Raw genomic sequence first — 14,414 nt, forward strand, 5'->3', positions numbered from 1 at the left:
AGTGCTACTTCTGGTTTTCTGGGTGGTTTATTGGAGATAAGAGTCTCACAGACTTTCCTGCCCAGGCTGGCTTTGAACCGTGATCCTCAGATCTCAGCCTCCTGAATAGCTAGGATTATAGGTGTGAGCCACTGGTACCCTGCGAAATGTAGACTTTTTAATTGTCAAATCTGACAATAGTTCTCCAAATCTAACCCTTTAACAAGCAGGTTTTTCTTGGAGAAATACTGTAACTATGCAACTATGTAAATACCATAATATTTATCATGTTGTTTATGATGCTGAAAAATTAGATACTGAAAAACAATTTAAGTAAATTCTAGTCTTTTACAACTACTAAGAGGTTTAGTCATGTTTTTTAGTGGAATGATGTCCAATGTGTACTATTAATGAAAAAGTATACTGAACATATTTGGAATGGTCACTTTCCAAATTGCCGATTCTTTCAAGGAAGACAGAAATCTTCTTGGGGAAGGTTATTACTTAGTATATTCCATGTGTGTAGAATATACTGGGCACTGGGCACTGTACCTAAACGTTTGTGTGCAAGGCTAAGTAAAGCTCTACCACTTGAGTGACAGCTCCACTTGTGGCTTTTTGGTGTTGAATTTGAGGTAAGAATCTCATGGACTTTCTCAGCCTCCTGAATAGCTACAATTGTAGGCACAAGTCACCAGCACCTAGCAAGATTAATTTTTAATTAAAAGAAAGAGCATGTTTAATAATTAGAATGAGAAAAATATCTCAAATCAAAACAATATACCAATCATACAAGGGAAATACTCTATTGGAGCTTATTACAAACTGCTTGTAATTGGGAATGAAGAACTTTAGTATGATTTGTGGCTATTGTGGAGGTGTGAGGAGGATGGTGATCACTCTTGAATTAGAAAACAAAGGTAGGAAAAAAAAGAAAACAAAGGTAGGGCAAGTAAATTTGGACAATGCTTTCTACAGAATGAAAAGATGGGCATAGGCTGGGAAGTTGGCTCAGTGATAGAGCGCTTGCCTTGCATGCCTGAGGCCCTGGGTTCGATTCCTCAGCACCACATAAGCAAAAAGAAAAAAAGACAGAAGTGGTGCTGTGGCTCAAGTGGTAGAGCGCTAGCCTTGAGCTGAAGAGCTGAGGGACAGCACCCAGGCCCAGAGTTCAGGCCCCACGACCGGACCTCCTCCCCCCCCCCCCCAAAAAAAAAAAAAAGAGAAAAGATGGGCATAAAATACAGGCCATTTTTCATAAGGATGTTAGGCCTCCTTTTACCCACCTGCTTTCCAAGTACAGGTAGACAAAAGGAGGCCTTCTCTTCCATCCCTCAAACTACTGCATCTCCATCTTTTGGTTACTTTATGAAGAGAAAATCTGAGGTGGGAATGAGCCTGTGGCTCATTTCAAACACATACTCACAGGAAGCACAATTTCCAAAACATGGGCCCTAAAGAGAAAGCTGGCTGTGTTATTAGTGACCAGAGACGAGGTCACTAAGGTGTTTGGGTGGGGTGCGGTCTCATGACTTCCAAGCCAATGAACAGTTACCTAATTGCTGGGCCTAAAACAATTTTCCTCAGGCTCAGGGCCACACCCGGCACTGCTGAGTCATACCCTGTACTAATGTGACCCCATTTCTTCTTAATTCTGCACCTGTTCTCAGTTCCCCATCTGTCTGCTGCTAGCATGGGGGCCCTCTCAGATTCTTGTCTAGAGGGGTGCTTTCTTGAGTAGGGAGCAGACTGTTTATGAAGACAAGCTGTAATCAATTAGCTAGGGTTTTCACCTTTTCCAAGCTGCAAGAACTGCAGTCACCCCTAGGAGGAGACAACCTATCACACATCAAGCAAGTAGGTGGCTGGGAAAAGAGACTGCCTGGGCCTAAATTATGAAAAACCAAAGCCAGTGTGCTTCCTTTTTAAGATTCTTCTTTTATATCCATACATACCTACATATGACCCTGTTCCCTAACTTCTTTGTCATTTATCAGTGAGGTTGCTGAAAACTGCACTAGCTCTTCTTGCTACTGTGACTGGGCTAGACAACTGAGAAGGCAACTATTCTCCTTCTAATAATATAAAGAGCAGCCTGATTTTATCAATCAACAGGCAAATGATAAGTTCCCATGATCCCAAGAGTCCTTTCAAAAAATGTCTTCAAATCATTCATTAGTTAAGAGGGAATGAGAGACTGAATTTTTGCTAATGAGCATAAACACTGTATGTTTCAGAAGTAGCTCACCTCACTAATATGCTGCTCAGGAGGGATTTCCTTCTCTTGGTGGCATATGTGGGAAGGGGGAGATAATCACCAGAAAGCCCCACTGGGTGGGGCTCTGGAATCAAACTGGAACCCACTAAGAATAATGAAGGAGAAGTTCCAGCCTAAAGATGGTCTGAGACTACTGTCTTTTCCATTATTGCAAATAGACCTGCAAGGAGAGTAAGTAGGCAGCTCTCCCATAGAGTCCAGTCATTTCTATTGCTGCTAAAGCACTACTACTTCAGGCTGGGAAGGTGGCTCAGTGGTAGAGCGCTTGCCTTGCATGCATGAAGCCCTGGGTTCAATTCCTCAAAAAAAAAAAAAAAAAAAAAAAGCCAAAAGTGGTGCTGTGGCTCAAGTGGTAGAGCGCTAGCCTTGAGCTGAAGAGCTGAGGGACAGTGCCTAGGCCCAGAGTTCAGGCCCACAACTGGACCCCCCCAAAAATAAAAATAAAGCACTACTACTTCTCTGAGGATAACGTCCTTCTAGAATTTTGGGTTTATCATTCTTTCTTTGAAGTGTCACTACATATTTTGTTCTTAACAATATATTGTTTAGTTTTACATGTTTTGAACTTTATATAAGTGAAATCTTACTATATATTTTTTCTACACTAACATTGTTTTAAAGATTCATCATTATAGCTGGACACAGGTGGCTCACACCTGTAATCCTAGCTACTCAGGAGGCTGAGATCTGAGGATCGCAGTTCAAAGCCAGGCCCCACAGGAAAGTCTATGAGACTCATCTCCAATTAACCATCAGAAAACTGGAAGTGGCACTGTGGCCAAGGGCTCAAGAACACAACTGACAAAAAAGATTCGTTATTGTAAATATACTTCATAGAATGTAATGAATATGTTGCAATTCATTTATCTATGCTGTTTATTAATAGCTTTGCCTATCACAAACAATGTCATAGACATTTTTGTGCCTGGTATACATTTTAGTTTGTCAAAGCAACAGCTTTTATAGGAGCGGAAAATGTAGTTCATAGAGTTTTTATCCATCATCAGTTTTATTTGGTAACATTAGAGTGTTTTCCAATGAACCTTTGTTTAGAACCAGGGTATTCTAACACCCTGCCCTGGTTGGGGTAGATGTAAGACATTAGATCATATCTATTATTTTCAACTATTAACTTTTAAATCCAGCTGACTCACTCTCCTATTCCAGGCAGGCAACAAATAAACAATTTGCCAAAAAAGAACTTCAGAGTTGGTCTGTAGCCTAGATGATGCAACTAAGTCTCAGATCCTTTTCTCCCAAGTGGCTTCTGACCTGATTTTGGATTCATGTAAACACACAGACACACATGAGATGACTAGGCTACTACACATAAGAATTTGTCTTTTTTAAAACTTATGAACAAGAAGGAAACTTAAATGATAAGATACATATTGCCATTCTTGTGCCTTCAGTTATTTTTAGTTTTGTGGTACTGAGGCTTGATCTCAGAATTTCAAGTTTGATAGGTGGGTATTCTAATCACTTGAGTCACACCCTTTAGTTTTTTGGTTTTTTTTTGGTTGGTCATGGGGCTTGAACTCTGGGTCTGGGTTCTGTCCCTCAGCTCTTCAGCTCAAGGCTAGCACCACTTGAGCCATAGTGCCACTTCTAGTTTTCTGGGTGGTTTACTGGAGGTAAAAGTCTCACGGATGTTTCTGCTCAGGCTGGCTTTGAACTGTGATCCTCAGATCTCAACCTCCTGAGTAGCTAGGATTATGGGTGTGAACCACTAGCACCCAGCACCCTTTAGTTCTTTTGCTTTTAGCTTTGTTTTTGCTGGGACTAGGGCTTGAACTCAGGGCCTGGGCTCTGTCCCTGTGCCCCTCTGTGCTCAAGGCTAGTAGTGTTCTACCACTTGAGCCACAGTGCCATTTCTGGCTTTTTTTGTTTATGTGGTACTGAGGAATTGAACCCAGGACTTCATGAATGCTAGGTAAGCACTCTACCACTAAACTACATTCCCAGCCCTTAGTTTGTTTTTCAGACAAATTTTCAGTAACTTTGCCCTAGTAGGAACCTCCTGTCTCTGCTTCACTGAGATTAAATTAAGTGAGCTACTATGTCTGGTGTTCTCTTGTCTGTTGTATTTCTCATCAAATGAGGAATTTACACAAAAGAAAATACTGTTAAAAACAGAGGCCCAGCTACAGTAATGTAATGATGCAGTAATGAGGCTTAAACTTAAGACTTCCTGCTTACAGCTTAGCATTTTCCCATTCACAGACAGTGCTCTACCCATTTGAACCAAACCTCCAGTTATGATTTTTTTTCCAGTCCTGGGACTTGAACTCAGCTCCTGGACACTGTCCCTGAGCTTCTTTTGTTTGAGGCTAGCCACCTGAGCCACAGCACCACTTCTAGCTTTTTAAGTTTATATGGTAGTGTGGAATCCAACCCAGGGCTTCATGCATGCAAGGCAAACACACTACCACTGAGCCACCTTCCCAGTCCTCTGTGAGACTCTTATCTCCAATTAACCACCAGAAAACCGGAAGTGGCGTTGTGGCTCAAGTGGCACAGCACTCACCTTGAGCTGAACAGCTCAGGGACAGCACCCAGGCCCAGAGTTCAAGCCCCACAACTGACAAAAAAAAAAAAAAACCAACAAAACAACTGTGGTTAAATTTTATGGTATTAGGTAGTCTGTAGAAAGGAAGAGAAAAGCACTGATGGAACATTTTCACTATGCTGTGCATGGTTCTAGATGCTGAAATGCTTTTAAGAAACTCCCTTTAAATTTCAATTGGGCTAGGCTCATCACCTGATCAGGAATCCATGTCCTTTCACCTTCAGATTCTAGGCTGCTGGCTAACCACTGTGTACTGATACTGAGCTAATTACATCTCAGGATCTCCACTAGAAAGTCAGGATAAGAGACAATCTGTCTATATGACAGGGGCCTTCAAAGATCAACAATGGCATTTCCAGGGACATGTGACACAAATTTTCTCTGGCTACTACTCAGTTTTTCTTCCTTGTCCCCTATACACTGGAACTGAATACCACAGACACATGGCATACCTGAAATCTGAACCTGTCTGATAGAACATAAACCTGCCAGATACCTGCATAATCAGAGTGCAGAATAACAAACAGGGCTGCTAGCAGTTCAATGGAGAGTTTCAACACACATTCACCCACCTCCTCAGGTCTTGCTCCCACCCCTAAACTATAAAAACAAAAACAAATTACTTAGGAGGTGGAGGCAGAGGACATCTAATTCAAGGATAGCCCAGGCAAAGATAGTAGAGGGATCCTGACTCAGAAAGAAAAACAAACAACAACAAAAAAATGGGCTTTAGGCATAGCTCAAAGTGCTCTTCCTGGCAGAGCACTTGCCCAGCTAGCAAAGATGAGTCCCTAGGTTTAAATACCAGCAACACAAACATCTTCTCTCTCTCTTACATGAACACAGGCACATACAAAACAAATACTAGAAAAAAAAATCAGATATGAGTAGATTAGTTTTTTATTAGTATCTTCTTACTTTTTAAGTTTAAAGGAGAATATGAATTCAGCCTTCTCTAAGCTATCAATGATATTTTGAAAGATGCAAAAAGTCCTTTATTTCAGAGGGTTGTCTACTTGACAAAGTCTTATTCACATTTTGAATAAGACTATAATCGATTCATAAATTACTATAGGAATCTGGTATTACTACGTAAAATTTTCTTCCTTTAACAGGTTGAATGAAGCACTCAGTTAATGTCTTTATACAGAGAGCTTCCCCCTCCAGTGCAATCTTGATTACTATGGAGCTTGAGAGTGCTAGAATCAGAGCTTGTGTGCCTCTTTGAGTAAACTACTACATGTGTCCCAGGCGATAATATGAAATTTAAGATCCAAACCTCTGGACAAGAATATAAAATTTATTTACAAATACAACTGGGATTTTTCTAAGGTCATTTCTTTCCTGGTTGCCTATATTGCAAAGCCAGGAGTCTGGGGATTCTCGTTCCTTTGTTCTTCCTCTTTCCTCCCCCATTCCCTTTTTGTTTTGTGGTACTCAAGTTTGAATTCGGATCTTGTGCTTGCTAGGTAGGCATTCTACCACTAGTACATTTTATTTTATTTTTTTGGTGCAAATCCTGGGGCTTGAACTCAGGGTCTGCGTGCTGTCCCTGAGCTATTTTGCTCTCTACCAATTGGGCCACAGATCCACTTCCAGATTATTGGTGGTTAATTTGCAATAAGAGTCTCATGAACTTTTCTTGCCTGGGCTGGCTTCAAACCAAGACTCTCAGATCTCAGCCACTTGAGTAGCTAGGATTACAGGCATGAGCCACTGGTGCCCAGCTGCTTTGCTTATTTTTTGAATAGGGTCTTATGTTTATATCAACTTGTACCTGTGAATAAGGATCTGTAGTTTATGATGAATGTCTTTGATTGAATGTCTGCTAGTCTCTAAAAGTACTTTTTTTTTTTTTTGTCGGTCGTGGGGCTTGAACTCTGGGCCTGGGCGCTGTCCCTCAGCTCTTCAGCTCAAGGCGAGCACTCTACCACTTGAGCTACAGCGCCACTTCTGGTTTTCTGGTGGTTTTATTGGAGATAGGAGTCTCACGGTCTTTCCTGCCCAGGCTGGCTTTGAACCTCGATCCTCAGATCTCAGCCTCCTGAGTAGCTAGGATTACAGGTGTGAGCCACCAGCGCCCGGCTTAAAAGTACTTTTCACTTGCAAGAGTCTCCTTCAGGTTAAAGTAAATTCTCCCTTCTTCATTGGGCCTGTGGGCTATTACCCAACACCTGCCGATACAAGTCCTTTGATTTTGCCACATAAAAACTCTTCAAGTAAAAAAACAAAAAAACAAAAAAAATTCTTCAAGTAATCCTAACCTGAGACTTTTTTTTTTTTTGGTCAGTCATGGGGCCTGAACTCTAGGCCTGGGCGCTGTCCCTGAGCTCTTCAGCTCAAGATTAGCCCTTGAGCCACAGCACCACTTCCAGTTTTCTGGTGGTTAATTGGAGATAAGAGTCTCACAGACTTTCCTGCCTGGGCTGGCTTTGAACTGAGATCCTCAGATCTCACCTCCTGACTAGCTAGGATTACAGATGTGAGCCACTAGCACCTGGCTCAGACTGCTATTTCATGAACTGCTATTTCATGTTGAGATACTGAAAGATGGAGGTATTCTATTACTTGCAGCTAAAAGTAGCCTAAGTTATATCCTTACACTGAATTCCCATACTTAAGAGCTAGGCACAACATCACAATATAAGAAATTTTAGGAACACTTCTCACTCTATATTCTACAGAGTTAGTTTGTTTGTGGTGTGAGGTAGTTGTTGGGATCAAAGAGGAAATAAATGGCATAGAGAAAGGAGATGGTGAGAATCAACCCTTAATAATACATAGTGACATTTATACACATTTATTCACAACCCGGAGAGGCAGGTCAGGTGAGGATGAGAAATGTGAAATAATTCCCAAGGTTGCAGCAAGGGGGTGAACTAGGAATGGGAACTACAGCTACTGACTCAAATTCTGCAGTTTTCTCTCCCAGAACGTGTGTTTCCTTATGAATCAAGCCTAGAAGGTTAAGGTTGAACAAAACAAACAAACCAAAAAAAAAAAAAAAAAGGGAAAGGACAGAGGACGAGAGTAATTTTCTGGTTTGTGTTGCCCTGCCTAACCTCATCTAAGGTATTTCTGAAATTTATTTAATGTCTTAAGAAAAACCACATATGCTTTAAAAACAATAAAACAAAACCCAACAGCAACCCAACAGCAACCCAACAGCTTGCAGTAGTCTGGAATTCCAGGATAAATACTGAATTTGGCAGGACACATAGTATCCTTCCTCTCAGTGGGTCACGTGAGGACATTGCCTAACATCCTCTGTCGTGTGTGTCTGGGAAATATTTATGTCCCTTCAAACTCTTACATGTCTCTTTCTTGTGTCCAAAGGAACTTCTGTGTCCTACCTTCTGATAAGATATAAAAATATCATCAAAATCTGGCTCCAAAGACATAAGTTCTTTTAAAAAGGAGGCTTGAATATTTTCCCAAGCTCCTAACAGAGCAGCTCAGATGAAATCATGCCAAATGCTGAATGGGAGGGGTTTTTAGTGGAAACCACCATGCTAGGTTGTGGCCACATTTTCACAATACTTTGGGGGTTATGGAGAAACAGCCCAGATTTGACAGTCAAAACCAAGTCATGAGACTCACAAAGTCAAACCCTGGCATCAGTTCCAATTGCTTGACAGTTGTGCCTTCCTCATAGCACTACCACCTGGAACAGGCCCACATGGGAAAAAGAAAGCAAAAATCTAGTAATCCAAAGAAATTCAGCATGTGGCACCTCAAGAAATGTATCCTCAAGTTATTTTATATTGAATGCTTGTTCCCAAGAGCAGCTGAAATTGGTTTTCACCTTCAAAGGGGTAGTGAGGTAGTAAAATTACTTATTATTATTAACAATAGCTGTCTCTTATTGATATGGGAAGATATTCAATATTGGGCCAGAGAGCCAGGCTGAAGTGTTTTTTGTGGAAAAATATGTCATAAAGTAAAACATGGAGAAATAGGTAAGATAATATCTGTAGGCACTGAGTTCATAAACTATTTTTCTCCTTGCAATTTCCTATACTTTTGCAAAGCATGCATATATGTGTGTGTGTGTAATTTGATTAAAGGATAAAAAAAGAAAAAAATACAAGAAAGAGCTATTTCTGGGGAAAAACAGGTTTACAAATACCTCAAATAGGTTATAGACATTTGTCACATGGTCAAAATTACTGAAGAGGGCTCAGTGAAAAAATACCAAAGTAAAAATAGGAATTTCTTTCCCAAGCATTAATGTTAAGCTTGGCTTGGCATTACCTTAGGAGTAACTTTATTCATTTCGATAAGGCAATTGTTTACAGGATTATAATATGTTGAGAAATGTTTATTAAAATGTGCACTTTGTTGAGCTGGATGCTGGTGGCTCATGCTTGTAATCCAAGCTACTCAGGAGGCTGAGATATGAGGATTTGGTTAAAAGCCAGCCCAGGGCTGGGAAGGTGGCTCAGTGTTAGAGCGCTTGCCTTGCATGCATGAGGCCCCGGGTTCAATTCCTCAGCACCACATAAGCAAAAAGAAAAGAGCCAGAGTGGTGCTGTGGCTCAAGTGGTAGAGTGCTAGCCTTGAGCTGAAGAGCTGAGGGACAGCGCCCAGGCCCAGAGTTCATGCCCCACGACCGGACCAAAAAAAAAAAAAGCCAGCCCAGGCAGGAAAGTTTGTGAGATTCCTATCTCCAATTAACCAGAAGTGGAGCTGTGGGTCAAGTAATTAGAGTTCCATCATTGAGCAAAAAGAAACTCAGAGATAGTGCCCAGGCCCTAAGTTCAAGCCCTAGGAGTGGTGTGCGCATCCACGCACGCATGTATATGCATATGCACACGCATGCACACACACACACACAAAATTTGTACCTAGTTGGAGAACTGAAATAAGAAAATAGTATTTCTATTCTTTTTTTTTTTTTTGGGTCCGGTCGTGGGGCCTGAACTCTGGACCTGAGCACTGTCCCTCAGCTCTTCAGCTCAAGGCTAGTGCTCTTCCACTTGAGCCACAGCGCCACTTCCGGCTTTTTTTTCTTTTTGCTTATGTAGTGCTGAGGAATCGAACCCAGGGCCTCAGGCATGCAAGGCAAGCGCTCTACCACTGAGCCAACTTCCCAGCCCCAATATAGTATTTCTATTCTTTAGTCAATACCAACCTAACATCAACCTAAAGTATTAAATGTCTAGTTCTTCCATGCTAATCTTAAATGCTTATACTTAATTTTGGAAAATTTGACTAACAGAATGTAGTCCAAGTTAAAAAATACCACATTCACATTTGGCTCAGAACTGGCTTCAGAGAAGGACGCTTCATTTTGCCTTATGGAGCCTATAGGAGTAAGAATTAGAGAGGCAGTGAGAACACACCTTGCCAGCAAGATCCCCTGATACTCTTCCAGTTGCCTCATGAAGCTGGGGTTGGGCTTGGTCACCGTTCGTCTTTCCTTCACATAGTCATAGGCTCTGTCCAAATTCCAGCCATACTCCTTCATTGCATAAGCAATCACAGTGGAGGCTGAGCGACTCACTCCCATCTTGCAGTGCACAAGGCATTTAGATCCATGTTTCCTAGGAGAATTTTGGGGATTGAGGTAAAGTGAAGAACAATAGAGAGTATATTTAAAAAAAATCTGGTTTCAGTATTTTCCCAGGTCTCCTATTCTGTCCATGTATTTTCTTGCTATACTATGCCCTATTCTAATACATTCATGTATACCTATGAATACATACATGAGTACACACACATACACAGGTGCAAATGTGACAGAAAGGTAGGCAATTCTAAGTGTACTCTTAAACATTCAGTCTTAACATTAAGTCTCTTTAATTCATTTAATGAAGATTTACTGTAAACTATATATAAAATTATATACAAAGTGCTGGGATGCAAACATAACACAGATTTTACTCTAAAAGGTAGGTCTCAGTGAGACCTACCAATGTTAATGTACTAAAGGTCACTGAGTATAGAAGAGAACATTTTGCATTTAGAGACCTGGGCTCATTTTGTGTGTGGTGGAGGTCAGTTCTCTCACAGTTCTAGGACATATTTCAAGACTGGCGGTTTCCTGGGTTATAGGTATGGTAGTGATTCATCTTATTTATTCAAAGGTTAGAGCTATTTCATCAAGCACCAGTGGCTCATGCCTGTAATCCTATCTATGTGGGAGACTGAGATCTGAGGACTGTGGTTCGAAGCCAGTCCCGGCAGGAAATCTCCAATGAACCACCAAAAAGCCTGAAGCTGAGCTGTGGCTCAAATCATAGAACACTAGCTTTGTGCACAAAAGCTCAAGGGCAGAGTCAAAGCCCAGAATTTGAGCCCCAGGGCTAGCATTTACACACAAAAAGAACCAACAAACGTTAAGCGTGGTTTGTAGTTAAAATTCCAGTAAGGATTTTTTCTCTAGAAAAAAGAACCAACACAAACCAAATGAAACCAACCTTATTTTTTCTATTTAGACACAGCCCTGAACATTACTTTTCACAACCCTACAAGCCATGTCTTGTCTAGAGACTGGCCATGGAACCCAGGGAACTGAACACATGATATATCACATGCTCTACCAGTGAGCTATATTCCAGGCTCCCCACCCCACCTTTTTTTGGTATGCCAGTACTGGGGCTTGAACTCCAAGCCTCATGCTCTTGCTTGGCTTAAAGGCTCAAGGCTGCCACTTTACTCTTTGAGCCACGCTTCCACTTCTGGCTTTTTCTGGTTTGTCAGAGGTAAGAATCTCTCAGATTTGTCTGTCTGGGCTGACTGGAAACTGTGATCCTCAGATCTCAGTCTCCTGAGTAGCAAGGATTATAAACATGAGTCCAGCTTTTTTTTTTTTAATGGAAAGAAATAAAAACAAGACTACCACAGTGCTCTTTTAGCAAACAAACACAACTTTGCTGAGCTAATTACCTTGGATATAAACATTATTCAGTATGTTAATTCTAAATAACATAGTAGTAAGATTTCAAATATTTGATTTGATATTTGGTTAAATGTCTATGAACAAAGGTGTAGATTTCCTGATTAGATCTTTGAGTTATTTAATAGAAACATTTAAAAATCTTGAGGAAAGATTCCTAGATACTTTGCTAGTGTACAAAGGTTCTAGAATCCTTTAGTTATTCAAATTAAATAAAAAATACATATACAGCCAGGCGCCAGTGGTTCATGCCTGTAATCCCAGCTACTTAGGAGGCTGAGATCTGAGGATCACGGTTTGAAGCCAGCCCAGGCAGGAAAGGCCACGAGACTCTTATCTCCAATTAATCACAGAAAAAGCTGGAAGTGGCGCTGTGGCTCAAGTGGTACAAAGCTAGCCTGAGCTAAAGGATCTCAGGGACAGTGTCCAGGCCCAGAGTTCAAGTGCCAGGACTGGTAATAAATAAATAAAAACAGAAAAATACATACACATATTAGCAGAGTAGGATTTAAATACTCTTATTCACGCAATGGCTACATGATGGAACACAAACTTCCTTTCAGAAGCTTATAATCCTACTTTTAGAGACAGAGACACATTATAGTTAAAAATCAATCAAGGGGCCTAAGGTTACTTGTTAAAATGCAACAGGAATGCAGAGAATAGTCCAGAATAAGTGAAACAGTTTCAGAGGGAAGGAAGCCTCCTACCTATCCTATACTCCTAGTATACTGAGTATATCCTATATTCAATTATGTGCAAAATTTCGGTATGCTAAGGTTGGACAATATCTCTCTTTTTAGATTATACCAAACGACTAGGAAATACTTGTTTTACTTATGGCATGACTGTGTAGACATGTGTTCAATAGTTTCTACTGAACTCTGACAAATTAAAAGTATTGAATTTTAGGTCTATGCCTGCAGGTATGGAGAGTGCTCAAATTTAGCCCTAAGTAAAATACAACTGTGAAATCCATTCTCATGAAAACATCTGAGACATATTTTCAACTGGATATTTTAAGTGGGTAGCTTTTAACTTACATAATAGAGGATCTAAATCAGTGTTTATCTAACCCAACTCTATACTTTAGTTTCAGAACCCTCTTCCCCAAAGGATTGTCCTGACTAACATGAGACACAGGTGGTGCCCCAAGAGCAGTATTTAAGGAGATACTTCCTCCAAGACACTGATCCCCACACTTGCAGAAGCCCCAGAAAGAATGCCTCCATTTGTACCTGGGTGCCTCATGTGTCTTCCTAATCTCGGCTGGAATTAACTGAGGCCTTGCTTTGAACTCTAACATCTTTAGCTGAAACTGATAACATGTTTAGTCTTTCTAGTCCTCTTTCTTTATGGAACAGACTATTTCTGTATTGTTATGAACTCTGAAAATGGACACAGTTTTGGTTTAAGTTCTATCTTCACCACTTGTTATTTTACTTCTCAGAATCTGATCTTCATAGTCTGTAATCATTTGTAAAGGATGACAACAGTAGTTGCTCCTTTGGATTTTAGAAAATATTATATGCCTTAAGAATATAAAAACTGAGCCAGATAGTGGCTCACATCTGTAACGCTAGCTACTCATGGGGTTGAGACTGAGTATCACAGACTGAAGCCAGCTTGGGCAGGAAAGTCTATGAGACTCCTTTTGCAATGAACCATCGAAAAGCCAGAAGTGGAGGGCTGTGCTGTGGCTCAAGTGGTAATACTAGCCTTGAGCTGAACAGCTCAGGGATAGCACCTAGGCCCAGAGTTCAAGCCCCATGACTGATAAAAAAAAATACTTGGGCTAGAGGCATGGCTCACTCACATGGTAAGAGTGTTTGCTCTTCTCCGCGCGCGCGCGCGCGCGCGCGCGCACGCGCGCGTGTGTGTGTGTGTGTGTGTGTGTGTGTGTGTGTGTGGTCACTCTTTCCATTGTTGGCTAGAGCCTAAAGAAATAGACTCAAGGGGGGAGGGTATGGGGGGGGAGATGGGCAGAGATGGGAAGGGGAAACAAAGGAGGAGGCAACAATGCTTGATAAGAAATGTACTCATTACCTTGCCCATGTAATTGTAACCCCTATGTATGGATTTTCACAATAAAAAAGATAAGAAAAAAATAAAGAAATAGGCTCAAAGCTAGAGTATAAAGATTCAGGAGCAGAAAAAAGCCAGAAGTGGTGCTGTGGCTCAAGTGGTAGGGCACTAGCCTTGAGCTGAAGAGCTGAGGGACAGTGCCCAGGCCCAGAGGTCAGCCCCCACGACTGACCAAAAAAAAAAAAAAATAAAACCAAGATTCAGGAGACTAAGTAGAACAAAGAATGTTTTGATCATGAAGGTCCTTAAGAGAAGTGTGGAATAATTCTTGAAGAAGGAATTTAAAATACTTAAGTGTTTCTTATTTGCTAGGGATGGGCTTGAATTTAGTCTTATCTGGTGGAGGCACAGCTAACAAACTCATTTATAGTTTCTTTTTTTTTTGGTCAGTCCTGGGGCTTAAACTCTAGGACTGGGCACTGTCCCTGTGCTCTTCAGCTCAAAACGAGTGCTCTACCACTTGAGCCAAAGTGCCATTTATGTTTTCTGGTGGTTAATTGGAGATAAGAGTCTCACAGACGTTCCTGCCTGGGCTGGCTTTGAACCATGATCCTCAGATCTCAACCTCCTGAGTAGCTAGGATTACAGGCTGAGCCACTGGC

The 14,414-nt window shown here is 41.1% G+C and overlaps 1 protein-coding gene across 4 annotated transcripts in view; it reads right to left on the reverse strand.

The window, feature by feature from the left end:
- Positions 1 to 14,414, reverse strand: part of Ssh2 (slingshot protein phosphatase 2) — a 222,541-nt gene that overhangs the window by 9,483 nt on the left and 198,644 nt on the right. For all 4 annotated transcript variants that reach the window (XM_070027392.1, XM_070027394.1, XM_070027393.1 and 1 more), the window contains one exon: positions 10,172 to 10,372. In XM_070027392.1, the coding sequence (XP_069883493.1) occupies positions 10,172 to 10,372 (201 nt within the window). The remainder of the gene's footprint in view (positions 1 to 10,171; positions 10,373 to 14,414) is intronic.

Source organism: Dipodomys merriami, unplaced genomic scaffold, assembly GCF_024711535.1.
Source record: "Dipodomys merriami isolate MVZ:Mamm:240054 unplaced genomic scaffold, mDipMer1.0.p SCAF_19, whole genome shotgun sequence".
Lineage (NCBI taxonomy): Eukaryota > Metazoa > Chordata > Mammalia > Rodentia > Heteromyidae > Dipodomys > Dipodomys merriami.